This window comes from Spermophilus citellus, assembly GCF_964194105.1.
Source record: "Spermophilus citellus genome assembly, chromosome: 1".
Taxonomy (NCBI): Eukaryota; Metazoa; Chordata; class Mammalia; order Rodentia; family Sciuridae; genus Spermophilus; species Spermophilus citellus.
This window is the reverse complement of record NC_138182.1, coordinates 287,883,773-287,906,821: the sequence shown is the minus strand read 5'-3', so window position 1 is coordinate 287,906,821 and position 23,049 is coordinate 287,883,773. Positions and strand designations below refer to the sequence as shown.

General features: G+C 60.0%; 1 protein-coding gene across 2 annotated transcripts in view; it reads right to left on the bottom strand.

The window, feature by feature from the left end:
• SLC12A7 (solute carrier family 12 member 7) overlaps positions 1–21,737 on the bottom strand; it is a 72,131-nt gene extending 50,394 nt beyond the window's left edge. For both annotated transcript variants that reach the window (XM_081280720.1, XM_081280721.1), the window contains exon 1: positions 21,500–21,737. In XM_081280720.1, coding sequence (XP_081136846.1) covers positions 21,500–21,701 — 202 coding nt within the window. In that variant the 5' untranslated portion in view covers positions 21,702–21,737. The remainder of the gene's footprint in view (positions 1–21,499) is intronic.
• Positions 21,738–23,049: the final 1,312 nt, after the last annotated feature.

The window sequence follows — 23,049 nt, the reverse complement described above, 5'->3', positions numbered from 1 at the left end:
GCCTGGGCAAAGCCTGTGAAGGGTGGGCTGGGGCCACTGTCCTCCGGTAGGCCACCTGCTCCCTGTTGCTGCCCCTCTCCTGGCCACAGCACACTCGGACACTGCCCAGCACGTCTCCAGTATACCTCTTTGTAGCTAGGGTCAACTATGGCCTTTCCACCCAGTGGACACGTAAAGCCCCGTCCTCATCCTTGAGGCCAATCCAGACAAGGTCTTGGGAGAAAGGAGAGCTAAGTTTTGTTGCTTTGCTAGCAAAAGAGAAACACAGGGGGCTCCTGTCCCAGAGGAGGCTGTGACTCAGCCCATCAAGGGAACAGGGGGCTGTTGTAGAGGTGATTCCGAGAAAATGGGATTAGTGAGGACAGATTAGGGAAAAGAAGAACATCAGAGAGGAGAAGGTGAGGGAAAAGAATATCAGGGAAAAGAAGATCAGGGAGGAGGAGATCAGAAGATCATGGAGAAGAAGGTTGGAAAAACCTGTAAGTTTCAAAGCCACAGGGGACACAGTGAAGCCCTTCAGCTCTCAGTTTCTCTGCTCAGTGGATGTTCCTGGGCAGAGGGAAGCCGGCCCACCCTGTGGGCTCCACAGGAGGCCCCCTGGAGCAGAGGCCCCCCGGAGGGCCCAGGCTTGCGGTACTCCTGCGGGGGGGGGGGGGGGGGGGGCGGGGGGGGGGAGCTGCCAAACACGCACTCCCTCAGGAGCAGGGCTGCGGACCCTCTGTGGCCTCCACGCTCCTCCCAGCAATCAGCTGGCAGGGGAGGGCCATTAAAATGGCACCCTCTGTACCCATAGGCTGTTGAGGGCGGAGAAGCAGACACAGGAGCACAGGGTGCCTCCGTGCGGTGACCAGCAAGGCCTGAGCTGGATTCTGCAGAGCCACAAGGAAAAGCCAGAACTGGAGGAAGAGGCCAAGCCCCGAAGGACCCTCCAAAGGGGACTCGTGCAAGGTCCCACAGGCCAGTCAGGGATGGCCACAGTCGGGGCAGCTCCCTGCAGCCAGCCGAGGGAGTGCTGAGAGGGTGCTGAGCCCGTGGATGCCCCTGAACCAGCAGGGCCTCCCCCAAGTGCAGCTGCCCTAGAACACTGTGAGGCAGGGACCCTGGACACTGAAGGCACCTGTCAGTCACGGCCCACCCAGAAATCCCACCCCCAGCGGAGGCGGAGACACCAGGACACTTGGCAGCCCCAGCCGGATCCGCCCCACTGGGACAGTGTCACCAGCAGGGCAGCAGCGAGCAGAACAGAGGGAGCCTTCAGCAGGGCCCACACAGTGGTGCAAGCAGGGCCACAGCCACTCACAGCGGGGACTCCCTCACGGCCCCACTGAGGGGTGGCACTGTCCACCCACAGCAGAGAAGGGGACCTAGCTAGCAAGGGCAGCAGCTCCACGGTGGGTGCCAGGGCAGGCCAGGGCGATGCTTGGACCTGGGCAGGGAGCTCTTGGGACATGCTTGCAGGAACAGGCTGCCCTTGCTGGGAGGAGAGGGCGGGTGCAGCCTGGGAAATGGTGGTGCTCAACCTGTGCCCTCCAGGGCACTGCCTGCCTGGCACCCTCACCTTGCCCTGCACCACCTCCCGCACATCCCCAGAGCCCTCGCTTTCCTGGTGACGAGATCTGGGTTGTTCCTGACACCCACCACTGTCAACCAGAAGGGGCGAGTAGCCGATATTGGTTAAGTCACAAAGCCAGTGAGGTGCCTGTCAGGGCCTGGAGTTCCCCACACAGCATTCCCGGGAAACCTTCCCCAGCCCAGTAAGTATCTGTCTCCGAGGCCGTCACCAAGTCTGCCAGGGCCTCACCTGCTCCCTGCATAGCTCGCAGCCTCGCTGGCCAGGGTGGAGGCCAGCATCCACACCCGAGTGTCCTGCTCCCCCATTCCAGCCCCGAGCCCTCTGGCTTACCAACACAGCAGCACTCACCTGCGGCAGACGCTGCTCTAGCTCCTTGTGAGCACCACTCAACTAATCATGGAAGAGAAAATGGCAAGCACCTGTAGGCACAGTAATATGCTTCACTGACCAGCCCCCAGCTCAGTCCTGCACGCAGCACCAGCTCCACGCTGGGCACACGAGTGGGGCCCCAGGACCAGGGCTCCATCTGGACTCAGGACCTGTGGGGGTGGCCCTGGCCTCCCCACTCCTGAGCCTTGTCCGCAAGCCTGAGGTCAAGCCGGCAGCCAGACCTCCTGGGATGGCGTCCCCACCTCCATCTGCACATCCTCCAGACTGCGTTTCTCGGATAATTAAATCTGCGCTGAAACACCTATTCTCTCCAAAGGGGGCCTGACCCCTGGATGAGTGGCCCTCTGGCCCTGGGGAAGCCAGAACCGCCTGCTCGCAGGGCTGTGGGAGGGAGGAGCCAGGCCAGGGGACGGTTCCAAACCTACTGAGGGTCAGACTGTTGGCCAGCGTCCACTGCACGGTGTAGGTCATCCAGCACTGGGCTGCAGCCCGGGGTGGCCATGGACACTGCTCCCAGTGCCGCCTCAGGTGGTTGCCGAGGAGTGTCCACTCACTCGGACTCTGTTTCCCTTTTTTCAGTTTCATTGTTTCTTTTTAAAAATCAGTGCCCAGGGGCTGGGCTGGGGCTCAGCAGTAGAGCGCTGGCCTTGCATGTGTGGTCACTGGGCTCCATCCTCAGCACCACATAAATAAATAAATAAAATGCAGGTATTGTGTTCCCTACAACTAAAAATTTTTTTACATCAGTGCTTGTCATCATACATGACAGTGGAACTTATCACTAGGTATTTGCGCATGACATGACCACAAGATTTAGTCAGTCCCATTCCCAGTACCTCCCTTTCCCTTCCGTCTTACCTGATGTCCCAGAACACCTCCCCAAGAGAAGCCTGTGTCTTAACAAGGCCATGCATACAGGTGGAAGAGAAATCCATCCCAACAGCTGCATAAAACCCAGCACAGACTCCAATAAAACACGGAAAACCTGGTAACATGACAGCCCCCAAGGTTCATGACTGCCAGCAACTGACTTCAAGGTACAGAAACTGACAATAGCCGATAAAGCATGATTATTAAAGTGATCTGTGAATTCCAAGACAGCACAGAAAAACAACTAGTGAATTAAGTCCACACAGGATCTGAACGAGGAGTTCAGTGAAGAGGTAGAGATATTGAAAAGGAACCGAACAGAAACCTTACAAATGAAGGACACAACAAATCAAGTTAGATGTTCAGCTGACAGCAGAAGACAGAATCTCAGAGTGGAGGACAAAGGGCCAGACTGGGACATTCTGACAGCGTTGAAGAAAACAAGTACTGTGCCCAGAAGGTAGGAGAACCCTGGGACCAGGCCAAGAGACCAGACTTCAGAATCACAGGAATCAAAGAGGATCGTGAGATGCAAAATTTATCTGTTTAATTGCAGTAAATATAAATGACATGAAATTTGCAAGAAACTTGGGGAAATGGTTAAGAAATCTTCACCATTCCAGAGTGGACAGTTGTTGGCATGGCCCTGACATCCAGGATCCAAGTCGCTACCATCCAGCTGCAGAGAGCTTTGTCTTCCCAAACAGGAACTCTGCCCGTTGCTATCTCTCCCCCACCTTCTAGGCCAGAGCCCTCCGCCTGCCTTCATCCTCATGAATGTGACAACTCCGGGGCCTCACAAGAGTGGACTTGGACAGCATCTGTCCCTTCCTGGCTGGCCTGCTCTCCAGCACATGTCCTCGAGGCCTGTCATGCTGCAGGACGGTCAGAGTGTCCTTCCCTGTCAATCGATACCCATCTTCCATATGTACACTCACCCGTGAGGGACGTTGGATTGTTTCCACACCAGGGCTGTGTGAATGATTTCCCTACCTGGGGTGATGGCGGGATGATTCCCAAGGTGCGTTTAAAGCATGGGACTGCCTTTGTAGAGAATCCCCCACACAACTGGTCTGAGAGGGATGGGGATGCAGCAGGGGCTCTGCCTGCTGGGGGCGGGGGGGGGGACTACCCCCCCTCCCCGCCCAGGGGCTCCTCCCACACCCTCCGCCATCCATAATGTGGGCCAGCACTGTCAGACAAAGCCCTTCATGACCATTTAAATTAAGCAGCTGCCCCTGTCCAGAGATAATCAGGCCCCATCCAGTGCCCCCGGCATGATCTCTGTCCTATTATTACCCAGCACAGATAAAGTGGCACACATCTGTGCCAAAGGCCACTCCGCATGCTGTGGGCAGGCAGGGGAAGGGGGGCTTTCAGAATCCCTCAAGGGAGGGGGTTCTGGGACCCACCCAGAGAGGCACCCCCAGTGTGCAGGGCAGAGGTCCTGCAGGGACCCCAGCCCAGAGGAGGGGACACGGGAGCCACTTGGTCCTGGCACCTGCAGGGTAGCCCTCCAAGCCCAAGGTGCTGACACCCAGGATCCCAGCAGAAGGACCCCAGATAGTGAGGAGCATCACCTAGCCAGACCCTGCACCCTGAGGCGCAGCTGCTCAGCCAGGCAACAGGGCCAGCTCAGGATGCGGGCACCAGGGTTGGCGGCCTGCTGCTCGCAGCTTCACATCCCTTCCTGTGCCTGGGGCCAGTGGGCATGCTGTAGGTGCTTCTGCCAGGTGCCGTCCAAGCCGGCTTCCCACCTCCTCAAGTTCCAAACTTAAAATTTTGCTTGGAAAAACTAAGGAAAATCAGGTTTTTAAACACTTTCTTCTATCATTCTGTTCTGAGTAGAGGGACGGGAGCAGGTTGCCTCGCTGTGGCTGAGTTGGAGACTCTGGGGGGTCAGTCACCTTATTCCAACCTTGAACATTTGGCTTGGATCCCAGGAGAGCAGTTGGATGGACACAGCTAAATAGTGGCGGAGAAGTACTGGGGGTGTAAATGCTGCAAGTCGTTGCTTTCTATTTCCTCAGGGCAATGAGTTAAAAATACAGCTTAAAATGGCCTTGATGTCCACTGAAGTCCACCCACAGCATGTGCTGCTCACGGCTCGGCTCACGGCTCGACCCACAACACCAGGCAGACCTGCCCACCACGCAAACCTGCCCCTCCTCGGAGACACGCTCCACAGTCACAAAGGCCCTGAGTGCTGAGAGTTTCCAGAGAAGAATCTCCTTCCCAAGCAGGGACAGGCCGGGTGCGGCTCAGAGGCAGAGCACTTGCCCCAGGCAACAGAGCCTGGTTCCAGCCCAGCACAACCGCAAAAAGAAACAAACCCTGGCCCAGGGGCTGCCTGCCTGCCACACTCTGCCTGGAGGAGCAAAGGCACAACGGGCAGGAAGGCAGGAGCCGTGGGAGGCTGACCCAGGAGCCCTAAGCTACAGGGAGATGCAGCAGGAAGCCCTGGGTGCTGCTGGACACTGACCAGCCTCCCAGGGCTCCCTGGAGGGCGACTGTGGACAGGTTAACGTGCGGCACACTTCCACAGGCTGGAGGGCAGGCTGCACGCTCCACCGTGAAGAACCTGCGTGTTTGCCTTGCGAGATTGGTGTGTTGACTCTGACTTGAACATTACACAAGGCACCCCATTAACGTGGCTGGGTCTGTGTTCCTAGGTATCAGTTTAATGGATGTAATTAAAAATAAACAGACAAAAACAGGTTTGTGACTCTAGCTCTGGCCACAGCAGAGTTCCTGCCTGAGATTGTCCCAGAGAGGGCAGAGTCCAGACAAGAGTGGAAAGATACTGGCAAAGCACACAAAGGAGACGGCTGCCAACCTGCATTCCCACCCACCAACACGCTCATTCAAGACAAAGGCAAAGAGTCAGCGAGGTGGCGCCCATCCCAGTGGCTCAGGAGGCTGAGGCAGGAGGATCTCGAGTTCAAAGCCAGCCTCCGCAAAAGCGAGGCACTAAGCAACTCAGTGAGAGCCTGTCTCTAAATAAAACAAAATAGGGCTGAGGACGTGCTCACCGACTGAGTGCCCCTGAGTTCAATCCCTGGTACCCCACTCCCAGTGGGGGTGGGGGAGACAAAATCAAGACATTTCCAGACAAACAAGGCAGCGGGGGGATAGTATATCCCAAGCACCGAATCTCTGCGCACAGCCTGCAGACAGGACTGAAACTACAGCCCAGGAGCACCCAGGAGCTCTGGGATGCTCACCTGTCGCGGAAGTCCTACTTACAGCTGACCTGAGCAAGTCAGGCTTCTGTTCACACAAACGCTGGGGCCACAACTCTGAGAATATAGAATGTATGTCAATAAAGAATACACTCTTAACCCAAAGCAGGAGAGAGGGAGGATGGCCCCAGCAGGTTACAGCCCCAAATCATGCACCCTGGCAGCAGCCCCAACACAGCCAACCCATGCGCTAAGAGAAAGGCGCTTCCCTGGGAGCTCCGGAGCTGGCAGCACTTCTAACACAGGTGCAAAATTCAGCCCCTGGTGGAGTCGGAGGAGCTGGGGCGGCATGGAGCAGCAGGGACCCAGCTCACAGAAGCCTGTGGTGGCACCTGGCACCACAGCTCTCACCTCCAGCAGCCAAGAGCCAAGGGGCCATTCCAGCCAGCTGCCAAGAAGTGGTAACGGAGAACACGGTCTCTGGCATGAGGAATGGAGCCGAAAATCAGCACCACCTCCAAGAACCCAGGCTAAAGGAGCCATCTAGAGCCACACCAGAGTGGACACTCAGCCTATGAAGACCCTCCCCTAGCACCTTAGGCCCAGGATGGGGAGATCTTGAGGGCGCAGCACGATGGCCCAGGCCTTGCCAGCCTTGTTCTGCAACTAAAAGTGGAGTGAAGCCGGCCACCCCGTCATCCCGCGACTCAGGAGTCAGGCAGGAGGATCACAAGTTCATCGTCAGCCTGGGCAACAAAATACAAAGAGGCTCCGGGTGTAGCTCGCGGGTAGAGCACTCTGGGTTCAGTCCCAGTACGGGGAAACAAAAGGAAAGAAGGGGGTGGAATGGTGTCTAACTGGCAGGGAAACAATGTGTCTGTCTAGAGCCTGTGGGGCTGGCCCCGGAGATGAGCAACTGCAGGTATTCCAGCAGACAGGAGCCCAGGCCCAGGGAAGAAGGCCACCTGTGTCCACAGCCTTCCTGCCCACTGTCCCCGCTCCTCCTCTCCCCACACTGGGCCCTTTGTATATGCCCTCATATGGCCTCCCTGGGGAGGGTAGTCCCCCTCTCCTCAAGTTTCCAGCCCTGAATGAGACGGCCTCCTTTGCAGGGCCAAGCGGACCATATTGGGTCTTGGGTCTTTGTTTGGCAGCCCTGGAGATAAACCCAGGGTGCTCTATGGCTGTGCCACACACCCCCACCTTCACTTTTTAATCTAAATTGCCCAGGCTGGCCTGGATTTGGGGACGGAGAATTCTTTTTCTTTTTTGGTGCTGAAGATTGAACCCAGGGATGCTTAACCACTGAGCCCCATCCCCAGTCCTTTTCATATTTTATCTAGAGACAAGGTCTTGCTCAGTTGCTTAGGGCCTCGCTAAGATGCTGAGGCTGGCTTTGAACTTACGATCCTCTGCTTGGAGAATTTTTTAAGCAGAAGGAATGTCACTCCACTCACTGTGTGCCATCAGAGCCATACCTGTCACCAGGGCACTGAAGCCAAATCTCAAGGAGGCACGGTGCAGGTGCAGGTAGCATGGCGAGCATGTGGCGCTATCTGCATGACTGCAGCGGGACATGGGCCTGTGCTGAGTGCTCACATGGGGCATCCTAGTCCTGCCACACAAGGACCAGACCCTGCAGGCGGCTCAGAGTCCTGCACTTAAACTTGACCCTCCTCAGGTGAGGAAGTGTCGGTGGAAGAGGGGTCACCACGCTGGCCAGGAGCCACGGGGGCCACCTGGGTTCTCTGGGGCCATGAGAAGAGCCCTAGTGCGTGGTGCGGGAGCAGGACTCTGCCACCACTCTGGCTGCAGAAAGCAGACTCCCAGGCTTCTCCTGGAACCGGCACAAGTGTGCACATGCATGCACATTCACTGCCCCTGCTGCCTGCCCGCACAGGGAAGGCTCCTGTCACCCTGGCAGCCCATGGCTCCCTGCCCTCTGCCTGCACCCGGCTTTCCCTCCCTCTCCAGGGCACGGGCATGCCTGCTGGTGCAGGGCCAGGGGTGACCTCCAAGATACAAGCCATGACCTTGGGCCCTTCTCAGAGCCAACGCACTCCTACAAGCTGCAGTCATGGCCCCCACCCAGGGCCTGCTCAGGACACGAGACACTTCTTCAACGGGCCTCCCCTGACCACTGCTGCTGGCCCCTCTGTCTGTCTTCATGGGCCAGCCGGGGCAGCAAGGAGCAGCCTCACACCCACTCCCCCTCAAGTGTAGAGTGTCCTGGGACCTCAGCATTGCTCAAGGTGTCAGGACCAGCAGGCTCCATCCTGAGGCCCAGTCTCCAGGGGACCTGAGGACCTTCAGGACTTCTCCTGGTGAAGGGGCAGAGGCGGTACCAGACTCTCCTGTCCCCTCTGCCCTCCCTGTGAAGTGCAATTCAACTAGGAAGTCACTGGTGTGCCCAGGAGTAGGGGGACGTGACCCCAGGTGCCCAGCAGTGCGGTGGGCACCTCCAGCTTCCTGAGCACCACAGAAGGCTCAGGAGCCACCCATGGCTCCGGGAGGAGCTGCAGCCGGGCTCTGCTGGAGGGTGACCTCTGGACAGGATTGGACAGGAAGGAAATCTAAGATACAGGCCGAGATTACATTCAGCAAGGCAGAGCCCTGGGGGCGAAGGGAACCCCCGAGCCTCCTCCTCTGCCCCACCTGCTGGCCTGAGCAGCGGACATCTGCACTCTGAGACTCACTCTTCCAATCAGGGTGCGCAGCCTCGCAGCCCCAAGGTCCCTGCTCTGACAGCGCGCAGTGCCTGGTCCTGGAGGCCGCAGAGGCCCCATGCCCCCGAGGTGATGCGGCGGGTTCTGCAGAAGCCCCTCCCTCTGAGCCACACTTCTCCTTGTCTGTGCTGATGGTCATCAGGTCATCGCACAGCAGCTGCAGGAGCCGTGGACTGCCACTCCTAGGAATCAGAGAACAGTCTGTGGTGTCTCTGGGACAGCAATTCCGTGGGGCCCAGTGGCCCTTGGCGGCTTGGCCACTCTCAGGCTCTGGCATGACATCCCTGCCCTCCTGCTGCCCTCACTCAGTGTCCTCTGCTCTCCTGACACTGGCCACCTGTCACTCCATCCTGGACCTCCCTCCTGGGTGGCCTCCCCGCCCCAAAGCAATGAGCCACAGCTGGAGGTTAGCGGTTCATCTCCCTCCGGCTTCTTCCAGGAAACGGCCACACGGCACGAGACCCCGCGAACCCACTTCCAGGCTCGCGGATGCCACTCTCATGCTGGGTGGTCCCCGGGCACCCGGTGAGGGACTCCTCCACAGCAGGGCTCCAGCCAGGGGAGAAGGGTTTGCATGGAGCCCGCTCCACAGCCAGAACACAGCGTGAGGAAGGCCCTGCACCGGCCCCTCAAACACAGACAAGCACAGCCTTCCGCCTGGCCCTCAGGCTGTGGCTAGCAACATGGAAGCCACAGCCCTCTCTCAGGGTTCCGCAGGGCCCAGCCCAGGGGTCAGGTGAGGGCCACTCCTGGCTCACCCACCTGCCCTCCTTGTCCTCGTCCTTGGGCAGAGGGTCCAGGCTGCAGGCACTGCTTTCTAAGGGCACTCCTGGCACTGACCCCCCAAGGCCACACCTCACTGTGACACTGGGGTTAAGAATGGACATAGATGGGGACCAGGGTATGTCCCCCAAGCTGGGCAGAGGCCAGCATGTGGCCCACCAGTGGGATGCCTGCGCCTCCGCTGCCCACTGAGCCACACTCCCTCTGGCTTGCACGTGTCCAGGTTCCTGGGACCCCCCCCACATCACCATCAGGAAGTCTGGGTGCTTCTGAAGTGAACCTCCAGGAAAACATTGACCTGAGCTGGGCCAAAAGCCCCAGCCTGGCTTCCGAGTTACGCCCGTCTCTAGGTGTGGGCAGAGTCCACTGGCGCCACGGTGAATGTAGTCAGGGCTGCCCAGGGACATGGCCAGGGCACCGGCCCAGGGCACCCGCCTACCCAGACCTGCCTCCTTAACCCAGCCCCTGATTTAGAGGTCTGCAGCACCCCAAGGCGAGGCTCGAGGCTGGGGTCTCTTGGGGAGGGTCATCGGCACCACCCGATGGAAGAAGGGGGGGGCTTTGGGCATGAGGAGGGCGGGGCCTCTGCGGGCTGGTCCTGGCCCTCTGCCGAGCCTGCCCATGGGTGTCGGCGCCCCACTCTGGTCGCCGGGTCCCGAGCCCCCCCTCAGGCCTGGCTTGCTGTCCTGTTCCAGGACATTGTGGTGGCACCCTGAACAGAGCAGGGTCCTGCTCCTGCTCTCTGGGTAGGACCCTTGGAGCCTCAGAGGACATGGGCACCACACCGACGGGCCAGGAACCCCCTCCAACCCTGCAGAGGAGACAGATGCTGCCCAACTCTCCTTTCCACTGGCTGTGCTGACCCTGTGGGCAGCTATTCCCTTCTTTAGGCCAGCGTCTCCTCCGGCACCAGTGGCCGTGAAGCCAGGTGGGCAGGTCCAGAGCTCTGCTTCCCGTCCCAGGCCTTGCATCCTGACTGTGGCAGACACGTGGTGCAGTGTGGCACAGGGCCAAGGGTGGCTCTCCCACCCTCCCTTCCTTCTTTGCTTTTCTGGGGTGCTGGCCGTGGCTCCGAGGGCCTGGTGCTCGCTGGGAGTGCTTTACCATCGGCCACACCCAGCCCAGGAGTGGTCTGTCTCCCGCCAGTGCTTCTGGGCGTGGGCTCTCACCACTGGTCCCAAGCCTCTGAGGTCACAGGTGCTGGAACGCACCAGAACACGCCACCTGCTGCTGCTCCCGAGCACCCCAGCCCAGCACCCGGAGGCCTGAGAGCTGCCGCGCCCGCAGGGCTCCCAGACGCTGGGGGCCTGGTGACCAGGGGTCCACCCGTCTGCTCTGGCGGGAGTCCGCTGAGGGAGCTGTGCCGTCCTTGGAAGGCCCTCAGGAGGCAGGGCTCTCCGCAGCGGGCGGCTGGTCAGGCACACAGAGCAGGAGCAGGTGCACAGGCCCCTCCTAGGCCAGTGTGAGCGGCCTTGTCCACAGAAGGCAGAGGCCTCGCCCAGTCCAGCTCACAGAGGAGACGCGGGCCTGTGGGACCCTTCGCCCACCTGCCCAGTGTCGGCAGCCAGGCCCCCGCTGCATGTGTGCAGGTCCTTCTCTGAGGAAGGCAGCCCCAGGCCACCAGCTTGTCCCAGGCAAGGGACTCTGTGGTCCCCCGGGCCCCGGGGCCCTGCTGGCTGCTTGTCTGTACACCTGGGACACCTGTGTCCTGAGCACCCCTTGGTTCTGTGACCCTGCAGGTCTGGTGGACACAGGTGAAGGGGGCAGAGATGCTGCCCAGGCTGCTTACACCACGGTTCACTCCCTCTCCCTTCCTGGAGTCCCTCAGGAGATGAGGCTCTGTAAACAGGGAAACGGGGCCCAGCAACCTCACCAACATGCCCAGTGCTGCCCCGTGCCTCCGTTTGCCCAGGAACATGGCATTGCCCCTGTGGTACACCATCTAGCCCAGGGGGACGAGAGCGCTCTGGTTGCCAAGCAACAAGATGGAGGCATGGAGCCGTCCAGGGCCCCAGGGAGGACTCAGGTGGCCGGTGGAGGGGGGGCAGCAGAGCCTGGCAGAGGTGGCTCTTGGGAGGGAGAGAGCCCCGGTGAGCAATTGAAAAGTACCTGCCTGGGAGAAGCAGAGCCCAGCACTGGCCACAGAGGCTCAGAGACCTCACAGTGGATCATGGAGAAACTGGGGAGCCAAAGAGGGGGCTCTGGGCAGACAGCAGGGGCCGTGGGCTGGGCAGGACGGGCTGCCTCTCTGTCCTCCCTCACGTGGCTCCCTCTGTGAGTCCCTGGGCCCCTCTCCCTTCTCGTGAGGCCACCCTCTGTCAGACAGGACATACAGCATGACCTCACTGGTTCCCATTTCTCCCTAAAAGTCTGCATCGGGCTCACTCATGCTGGAGGGAGAGCTCCCCTGTGAGTCGGGGCGCAATCCAGCTCACAGCAGTCTGTAGCATGTGGACACTTCTGTGGGTTTCTGAGCGTCCCCTTCCATTCCAGGCCTGTGCCTCCATGCAGTGCCCTCTGCTGGCTCCTGTGCCCCACGTGCATGGCAGACACTGTTGGCATCTGCACTCTGCTTGGTCTCCACCTAGCCCAGGCCTGCCCCAGGGCTTGGTGCCTGCAGAGTCTGCTCAGAAGCACAGGGAGCCCCTGGACGGAGTCCCTGGTCTCTGCATGTGGCCCTGTGCCTCCTGGCACCCACTCCCACTCCCCGGTCCCCCCAGGCAAGGTCTCCCCTGTGGCACGTCAGCCAGCTACCAGCTCCCATCGCCAGCGCCTGAACTGTCACTTCAGTGCTCAGGGTGGAGTCGGAGCAGGAAGGAGATGTCTGAAAGCCCGGGGGCCCCAGGAGAGGAAGACCGGCCTGGGTCACGTCCCCTGGAGGGGCCTGTCGCCGAGGGTAGCTTCCCTGAGGACGCCCCTCCAAGGGCATGCAGAAGAGCCCGATTTTTCTAGCTTCAGAATGGCAAGATGACCACAGCCTCCCCCGTCCACGGTTCCCACCCTTCGGCTACAGTTTCAGACGGGGTCTAGCCACAGAGCAGAGGGGCCTGCAGCTCAGACACACAGGACAAGGAGGAGACCACACAGCCCACAAGGCGTCTGCCTGAGAGAGCGGACACCTAGGCCAGACGCAGTGGTCAGGTCTGCAGTGCCATCAACAGGAGGCCCGGGCAGGAGGATGGCAACTTCCAGGCCAACCTGGGCACTTGGCCAGACCCTGGGGCTGGGGTTGAGGCTCAATGGTAGAGCGCTTGCCTGGCATGTGTGAGGCCCTGGGTGTGATCCTCAGCACAATATAAATAAATGAAATAAAGGTCCATTGACAGCTAAAAAAATGTGTTAAAAATAAATAAATAAAATAAAAAATGAAAAGGACTGTGGACTACCGTGTGGCCCGGGGGTAGAGCACCCCTGGTTCAGTCTCCAGTGCCAGAAAGAGAGAGCTGACCCCGCAGAGCCTGGTGGCTTACGGCGTGGGCATGTTCACCGTCTTCAGGCTCACAGACCCCAGGCCTGGGGTGCAGTGCTGAGAACCCAAGGTCAGGATGGAAGAGGTACGTGTGGCACGAAGCCAGCGTCACTTCCAAATGCCCCGAGCTGTTCCTGTCTCACATGTCACGATGACATGCCGGTCAGCTCCAGCTCTGAGTCCTGTGCAGTCTCTGCAGCTGTGGTCACTAACACTGACCACAGCATTCGGTGGCACGTGAGCACCGTAGTTGGGACACAGTCCCCACTGCTGCCTCCCTGGCAGCCACGAGGTCGCACTGGGACACTGGGTGGTATGCCTACCTGCAGGGCTCATGCTATGGAGCGGGCACCACCTGCCTCAATGCGGGTGGGACCCCCACAGCAATGGCACTGAAGGGGGTCCTGGCCACACGGTGTACAGAGGAATCTGGAGAGAAACCAAAGCCTTGCCAGGGGTCATCTGGGAGGCCGCTGGGCAGGCCCTGGCCCTGGCCCATGGCCCCTTCTCGAGGTCTGTGTTTGGTTGGTGTTGCAGTGACTTACTTTTGGGTGTGTGTGCATGTGTGCAGGTGTGGGTGTGCACATGTGCGTGGATGAACACCTGTGTGTGGATATGTGCACACATGTTCACATGTGTATATGGGTGAGTTCACATGGGTGGATATGTGCATCATGGGTGTGTGTATGTGGGGGTACACATGTGTATGTGTGTGCATATTATATATGGGCCGTGTGCGCGTGTGTATGTCAGTGTGAGATGTGCACATATTATGTGAGCAGGTGGTGGACACGTGTGGTTGCGTGTGCATGCATGTGGGGTGTGCCCAGACACCTGCATGTCTTTCAGTGAGGTGCTCATGGATCGACTGAGTGCTCCCTCGGTGCTGGGCCTGGGTGCCTGAAGGTGCTCAGTGTCCTGGATGGCTGAGCGTCCTGGGAGAGGCTGGCCCTCACAGATGGTCTCCCTATAGAACACACCAGCCCTGAGCTGCAGGGAGCTGCAGCAGCTGGTGGCCAGGCTACACCACATGCACACACCAACCCGGCCGCACACGACAAGGAGGCCCAGAAGGCTGGCCGGGCAGACAGTCAGAGCACCTGGCCAGCCCTCTTCACAGGGAGCCTGAGCAGAGCCCCCAGCCTTGCCTAGACCGGCAGGTGGCAGTGGCAGCAGGAGGGAGAACATGATGGCCACTTGCTCTGGGATCCCAGTCCGGAGCACCTCTACCACGTAGCCTGCATGGCCAACAACAGCCGTTCACTGAGACTCCTCTTCTGTGGTCTCCAGGGAGAGGAGGCCAAGGGGGGTCACCCCTCCCCTGAGTCCTGGCTGGGGTGCCCTGCTGGAGCCCTATGTGTCCAGCTAGGACAAGTGGGCCAAAGTGGATGCGGTCCCAGGAGAGCTGGATGGGGGACGGCAATCCCTGTGCAATCCCCTCCCATCTCTGGCCCTCCCACAAAGGATGCTATTTGAGACAGGAAGGTCCCTGGGCAGAAATCTCTCTTCCAAGATGCCTGCAATTGCACCTTGCAGAGAGTAATTTAGATTAAAATGGGCCCTTCCTGGAAGGACCGCCTTGGTGTGAATTGATTCAATCAAGTTGGTATCCTCCGGAAAGGAGCTGGGGCCAGGCGCCTCCGCCCTCTGGGCGGCCAGGGAGGACCAGGTTTGTGTCCAGGCCCTGCCTCCTGAGTGCACTCTATTCTTCTTCTTCTTGTTTCTGTATGTGGTAGAATATACATAACATGAAATCACCTTTTTTTTTCCTTTGAGGTGCTGGGGATTGAGGCCAGGGACACTCTACTACTGACCCTAACCCTTTTTATTTTGAGGCAGAGTCTCACTAAGTTGCCCAAGCTGGACGGAACCTGCTATCCTCCTGCCCCAGCCTCTTGTGTAGCTGGGGTCATGGGCGTGGCCGCCACACCTGACTTCCTTTCCTTTTTTAAAGATTGAGTCTCCCTATGTCACACAGGCTGGCCCTGGACCTGCGATTCTCTTGCCTCGGCTTCCTGAGCAGCCGGGACCCTAGACTCATACCTCATCGTGACCGTTCCTAAGTGACACTTCTGAGGAGGGCAGGTGTCTTTGTGGCCAGCTGCAAAGCTGTCCCATGGTGTAAGACAGGAAGTCTGCACCCAAAGAGTCAACACCCCCTGCCTCTGGCCACCTCCATGCCACCTCCTGTCTCTGTGACAACTCCAGGGACCTCCCTGGAGACCTACAGCATATGTCCCTTTCTGTCAGTGAGCACATGTCCTCAAGCTCCGTCCGTGACATCGTGGGTGTCAGAATTTCCCTTCCTTTTAAGGCTGAACAGTGCTCCACTGAGCGTAGTGTCCAAAGACGCGATCACACACGGTTGGCTACAGCACTTGGCTTTAACTCGTGACTCAGAACCAGGGCAGCCGCCACTCTGCGAGAGCGAGAGCCGCTGGGCAGCACAGAGCAGTGGGTGTTGAAAGGTGGGACAAAGACTCAGAATAGAAAGCCCGAGAGGTCCTGGTCAGGTCACGCTTTTTACCAGGGTTAGCTCACAGCGGGGACTGGAGCCTCCTGTTCTTTGGAAACTCTATTCTGTTTGGGACCTGCCTGCTTCCTTCCATCCCTGCCTGGCGGTGGCCTGGGCTGCCTGAGGATGCCTCCCCTGGTCTGGCCTGCCTGTGGGGCCCTGCAGCACATAGCCTGTGTCATGGTCTCACCCCGGAGCCCCCGGAGCAGGGCTGCTCCCCTTGCCAGTGTGGCAGTCTGCGTGGCACAGACATGCACCTGTGTTGGGCTCCTGCGTTCCCTTCTGGGCTATCCCTGGGTGTGCGGCTGCGGGATGGTGCAGTGCTCCTCTGGGCACACATCAGCCCACCAGGCCACTCAGCATGCGGCTGCACCATTCCACACCTCCATCGGCAAAGCCAGGCTCTGACCTCACCACGTCCTCGACAGCATTTGTGGTCTTTGAGAACAGCCATCGCGTGGTCATGAGGATCTTTCTGTTGACTTCAGTCTTTGTCTCCTGACAGCGGGTGACACTGAACATCGTCCTGTGCTTACAGCCTCTGTGTGTCTTTTTGGAGAAATGGCTGTTCAAGCCTTTGCCCAGATCTGACGTGTCTGGTGTTTTGGTTGCATTACCGAAGTCCTGGAGAGTCGGATCACAATTCTTACCCGATTGATTTTTGGGTATTTCATCCTATTTTGTGGGTCCCTTCCCCTCTTCAGAAGCATGTTTGTGCTGGGGTGTGTGTCTTGGGAACTGAGCCCAGGGGCGCTTCACCACGGAGCCACATCCCCAGCCCGTTTCACTTTTTGTTTTGAGAGGGTCTTGCTAAGTTGCTTGGGGCCTTTTTGATCCTCTGGTTCAGCCTCCTGAGTGGCTGGGATACCAGGTGGATGCCACCTGCCCAGCTCTGTCTGGGCTTCTTACCTTGCTGTCATTTACTGGGTACCTCTCTGACACCTGCCTGCAGTGGCTGGATCACACACACCTGTCTGGAGCCCCTAGCCCACGCCCTTGTTGGCGGGGCTCGGATCTCACCAGGCACCTGCTCTGGGCCTGGTCTGTCTTCAACCTCGTGGCAGGTTTGAGAGGGAAGCATGTCCACTGGTCACAGGTATTCTCAGGGGTTTGTTCTCTGTGTGAACCTAGAAGACACTGGGAGTCGGAGCCCCTGATGCTGCTGGGCCATGACCCCCTGCAAGTCCCTAACTCGTCCTGGGTGGCCGTGCTCTTCGGCCTTTTGGACATTTAAAGACAATTCTGATGCATCAAGAAAGTAGGTGCCTCAGCGCCCGGGCCCAGTGCAGTGGAAACAAGACACAAAGCCAGCGGCAGGCAGCAAGGAGATCTGTGTCCAGCCTGGTTTCCGTAAGCCGAGGAGGGCCGCGATGGCAAGGGCCCTTTAAGAGGTGACAGATAAGGCTGGGGCTGCGGCTCAGTGGCAGAGTGCTCACCTAGCATGTGTGAGGCCCTGGGTTCGATCCTCAGCACCACATAAAAATAAGTAAATAAAGGTGTGGTGTCCAACTACAACTAAAAACCAAATATTTAGGAAAAAAAAAAGAGGTGACAGATAGGGGCCTGCCCTGCTCTCGGAGAGCGGGAGGCAGCGTACAGGTTACCAGCAGGGCCGAGCACCATGAAATATTTAAGCAGAAAGAAAACGGAGTCTGCCCAATGGCAGCAGGGTTCCAGACACCAGAGCCAGCACCCTCCGCCCCCCAGCGCCCAGCAGGAAAGCGCCAGCCACCAGCCCTGCTCCTGCAGGAGGGAGGCATGGTACAGCCTCGATGGACCATCCTGAGACACACAGAGAGGAGACCTGGACCTGTGAAGGACACCGACTGACCTCGGGCCACCTGGCCTGGGAGGTGGGCTCTCAGGGAACAGAACAGAGGCCGAGGGTCAGGGCCTTATTCTTTGTCGGGCAAGGGCAGGACCTTGGCTGGTGCCAGAGGACAGTCCTCAGGCCCACCCTGCTCAGCCTCCAGGTCCCTGAATCCCAGACCACAGAGCACATGCCCCTGTGCAGGCCTCTGACTTGAACTTGTCCTCCATGGGAGCCACTTCCAGGGCTCAGACAGGGTCAGCACAAAAAATCAGAACACTCCACAGAGACGCGCGCAGACCATACCAGACACAGGCGGAGACTCACGGGGGACGAAACCGAGACAGGCAGGTGGCATGGAGACCCAGGCAGAGACACAGACGCACATGTACCACACACACCATGCACAGACACACAGAGACCAACACAGGTACACAAAGACACACAGGGACACACACACTCTAAGGAACATCTGGTGCAGGGTGTGTCCTCTGGGAGCTGGTCTCTGCAGAGTGGGACTGCGACACCCCACCCTCAGACGGCTGTGTTTGGTGTCCAGGTGCTCTGCGCCAGGCAGACCCTCCAGGTGCAGCCTCCAGTCTGCAGGAGGCTGCCCCCACCTGAGAACATCACTGGAAGCCAAGGCCAGCCGCCAATCAGGCCTCCACCCTGTCTTCGCCTCTCCCAGCGGTGCAGCTGCAGGGAGGCCACAGCCCTAATGCCAGCGTAGGGAGCCCACCTGTCCCCAGAACACAGCCGGGGCTGTCTGAGACTGGAAGGTAGGGCCTGCGAGTGCTGCCTGCCACTGCCCCAGCCCCGTCCCTGTCCTTCTGCACAGGGTTGTCCTCGCTCTGGGGACCCTCTCCGATCCTCTTCCCTTCTGACCTGTAGTGCTCCAGGTGACTGTCCATCGATGCCCAATAGCTGGACTGGGACCCTCTTGGAGCTGTCGACTGAGGACTCAGCAGCCCCGCATGCTGGGGGGAGACCCAGGACTCGTGTGTAGTATTCCTAGCCCCGACCCCTTGGGCCCTGTGCTGTACTGTTTGACCTGATGCTGTGGTCACCTCCCCTCACCCTGTCACCCTGGCCTCTGTCCCTGGATTCCCAAGAAGGTGCAGCCACCTCCAGGGAGCAGGAGTCGCTCTGGCTGCAGGCGTGTGGTGGGCCACTGTCAGCCTCTGGGGGGCGTCAGCCACACTCCTCATAACAGACAGGACACTTGTGGCACACTGCGGGGGCCTGCTCAGCCAGTCCCAGGCCCATGCTCACACATCTCTGCAGAGTGGAGGGAGACCCAGCACCGGCGCCACAGTCAGCCATCACCAGCGGTGGTTCCCACGGTGGGGCTGGGGCCGCGGAGCAGCAAGAGGCGGGGCTGCAAGCCAGGAGGCCTGGTGACTCCAGAGGACCCGCGCTCACCTCAGTCCTGCCCACATCTGCAGTCAACAGCTCCAGACACATGCCCCACCCAGCGCTCGAGACTTGGCTCAGCACTGGGCCCCGGGCAGACCAGAGAAATCTGCTTGCTTTCAAAACTTAGTTCATTGTCTTAATGACAGCGCCAAGTCATAGTCTTCTGTCCCCAGGTCGTGGGCACAACACAGAATAACTTGACTGAGCGGTGGCTGGGCTGAACCCAAATCCACACGCAGCGGGAGCTCAGGTGTCTGTCACAGACCTGGCTGCCCAGCCAGGCGCAGCCCAGCTGAAGCCATGGTGCAGTACAGGGCCCCACGTCCCCAGGGCTGATCCTCCAGCCCACGGGTAGGCAGCTGGCAGAGCCCCCCCCCCCCCGCCTTCCAGCCAAGGTCAGAGAAGAGGGGGGAGCGTGAAGAGGCCTGGGGCTTCCTGGCCCTGAAGAGCCCCTTTCCCACCTGCTGCGTCCATGTGCGGGCAGTGCCCCTCCCCATGCCACCAGGGGACAGAGACATCAACAGCCCTAGCAGGGAGGGAGGACGAGTCACCACCTGCCACTGTCCCAGGGGCCTCTGACCCACACAGGCCAGTAGGAGGGGCACTGAGGGCAAGGGTCAGAGGATCCCAGAGAGGGGGACCTGCAGGGGTGGGTGGACAGTAACCCAGGCACCAGTTCCAGCCAGGAGGCAAGGTTGTGTCCTGGGGAGGAGTGTGGGGGGCAGGCAATTCCAGGTCAAGGTCTCTGTGGAACACAGTGGGGGGTGGGACACACCACCCGTCCGCTCAGGTGGCCAGACCCTGCCCTGGAGGGGTGGGGCCACCACCCAGGGAGCAGTGTGGAGGACGGCTGCTGCACCTGGGGGACCACCTGGGGCTCTCCACTTTCCCTCACCCACATCCTCTCGGGAGGCCCTGCTGACCTCCACTGTCCAAGCCAGCTCTCCACAGGACCTGCTGGACCCAGAGCCAGTGGCCCCCATCAGTGCCTCTAATTCACACCAGTAGTGGCCTGGCGAATCATGGACGCACTCTTAGGTTCCACAGAGAAAATCTAAAGAAACGTGTCCGTGGGGAGTAGGCAGGTGGCTACTGGGCGTCCCTCTGCCATGATCCCATGCAGCAGCCGTGGCAGGACGGGAGCAGAGGCCCCCTCCTGGGTGAGGACCTCAGATCCAGCCGGCGCCACGAGGCACACTCATGAGTCCAGGGAGTGGCTCTGGTGGAGGATGACAGTGGCGGGCCCAAGAGCCAGCGTTCCCCAGCAGGATGGGCAACCCATCTGTCCTGTGCCTAGAGCTTGTCACCCTGATCTAGAGCTCCGAGTAGGGGCAGACTGACACCATCCACTCACCAGCCCTCGGCACCCCTGGGGCAGTCCTGGCACACACCCGGATCCAGACACACAGGTGCACACACACCTGGACACAGACACACAGGTATACACACATACCACACAGAAACACAGGCACACACACATACACACACACACCTGGACATAGAGACACATATTACACAGACACACACACACATCTAGACACAGACACACACACCACACAGACACACAGGCACACAAGACACACAGACACACACAGAGACACATACACTACATACAGAGACACATACAGTACACACACACACACACACACACACCCCAGAACCACCGAGTGCCCAAGCTCACACCGGGAGGTGGCTGCTCAGAGTTCGGGGTGACCAAGGCTCTCCAGCACAGTCGCTGGCTGAGAAGCCTGAACTGTGCTGCACCAGAGCCGTCCTCACTGAGCCTCCACAGAGGACACATGGGACCGCAGCATGCCTCCCCACGGAGGCCTTCGTGGTGGACACCAGTGCCTCCCCGACTGACCAGAGCAGGGCAACTGGGCCTGGGAGGACCTGCCACTTTTCACACCCACGTCAGCCTGGCCCTGGAGACGCCTGTCCAGGAAGGGAGGGCAGACCTCAGGAAGGCGAAGTCCTCTGGGCCAGGCCCTGCAGCCTCTGCCCTCACCACCCAAAGCAGGACTTGGAATGGGGAGTCTGCTGTGGAGGACCCTTCCCCCCCACGTCCCATGGGACCTGGGGTGCCACCATGTGGGCAGTCAGTGGTCAGGAGCCACTGTCCTGGGTCCCTATGTCAGGAACGGTCACAAGTCATGGCCATGGTCACTTACATTTTCAGTTCCTGAGACTGTAGCCACACAAGATCAGAGGGCTGGTCTAGGCTGGGCGGGGGTCACTTCAAGAAAGGATAGCAAGCCAAGTGTCCTTCAGAGGACTGTGATGTCCCACTCACTGCTCCTACCTAAGGCCTCCCTGACCTGTGGGTGGTCACACCAGAGGTCCCTTGGCCAGGACAGGAGCCCAGTTCCCTTCCTTGGTGTCCTAGAGGTGACTGGTCTGGAGGGTGGGAGATTCAGGAGTGGTGAGGTCAGAGGGCCTCCTCAGGAGCTGTCACCCACCGTTCTGGGTGACCATGTCGCCACTGGTGCCGCTACAGACTGGAGGGCAGAACCACTTTGGAGGCCCAGGTCAGGGCAGGCAGTGGTCAGGGATTGCCTGGGCTCATCGGGGCACAAGGGACATTACTACAACACTGCAACACCTCGGCGACACGCAGCCGTCCCCCAGGCCAGAGCAGCAATGGCCACCTCCTGATGCGACCTTCGGGCAGCTGCAGGGAGCCCCCGGCACAGCTGCGCTGCAGACGCGGACGGCCTGCCGGGCGACCCTCGATGGGACGCCCCGCCCGCCGCGGCGGCACCTACCGTAGCGGCTGGGCTCGCGGCAGTAGCGCAGGATGGGCAGTGCGTCCACGCTGGGCGGCTGCGGCGCCGCCCCGGGGCCGGCGCCGGGGTCGGGGTCGGGGTCGGGGTCCGGACCGGAGCGCGGGCTGCAGCCGTCCTGGGCGGCGGAGACTGCGTTCCCCGCCCCGCCCGCCGCGGGGGTCACCACGAAGCGCAGGGACATGCTGGCGTCCGAGGGCCGGCGCCGAGGTGGCTGAGGGATGCGAGCTGGGCTGGGCGGCCCGGGTCCGCGGGGCGGGGCGGCAGGGGCGGGGCGATCGCGGGGCGGGGCGGCAGGGGCGGGGCGATCGCGGGGCGGGGCGGCAGGGGCGGGGCGATCGCGGGGCGGGGCGGCAGGGGCGGGGCGATCGCGGGGCGGGGCGGCCAGCCGGCTGGAGGGCTGCGGGCCTTGGCCGAGGACCTGCCCGCGGGATTCAGACGCTCTGGTCTTCAGGCCAGTGGAGTCCCTTCAGTGCGACCTTCGGGGTCACACTTCGTGGTTTGGAGACGCCTCCACTGCCAGGAGGCCTGGGTCAGGGAGCTGCCCTGGACTGGCCGGACTGACAAGCCGGAGCTGCTGCGCTGAGGGCCGCGGAGCTGTGATGCTGGACAAGGTCAGCTGGCTGGGACTGGTGATGATGCCCACGAGGGCCAGCACCTGAGATTCTGGGAGTGAAGGAAGGGGAAGCCTTGCTGACCACTGGGGCTGGGCAGCAGCATCCCCTGTGCTGACATCCCCAGCTCAGGCCTCTGGGGCTCCTGGACTTAGCCCACGAGGCTCCTCCTGGGCCTGGACTTGAGTGGAAGGCCCCTGGGAAACAAGGGCAGAAGGCAGAGGTGAGACCTGACCACTGGAAAAAGGGACACCAACTACTCTGCCTGTGTGCTCAGATCTGACGGGTACTGACTGACAGTTTGTTTATGCGGCACTATGATACTTAACCCTCGTGCACCCGAGGGCCTCTCTGTGCTGGCCCTGTGATGGTAAGGCAGAAACCCCAGCCGTTTGTGGTGTGCCTTCTACAGGGGAGGCAGAAAGTAAAACCCTAAGAAGCAAACAGAGAAGGGGCAACATCTGAAATTAGGTGTTAGGGAGACCCTCCAGGTGACACAAACAGTGGCATCAAAAAAGTCAGAAGCCAGCTGTGCGTAGCTTCCATCCACATGCGTGTCTCATGGTGCCGGATAACTACTCTTGGTCCTGCCATTACGTTTGTATTCTAGCAGTAGAGAGAGGACAAGGGAAGAGCGCACAGTTTCTCCCAGGGCACACAGCACCTTTGCTTACAGCACTAGGTACCTGGCCAGGCCTGGCGTGAAGAAACCTGGAAGAGGTGCTCAGATAGTGTTGGGGCACTCTGGAGGAGGCTTCAGGGGTTGGATCTCAGGCATGTCTAGCCAGGAGGAAAGGCCAGGGGTTTTGTTTGAGAACCGGACCCTCATCCCGGAAAACCCTCTCACCACCGGCCCACCTCCGCTCACTGGCATCTAGAAGAGGGGAACCAGGACACACGTTCTCACAGGGCAGGTCA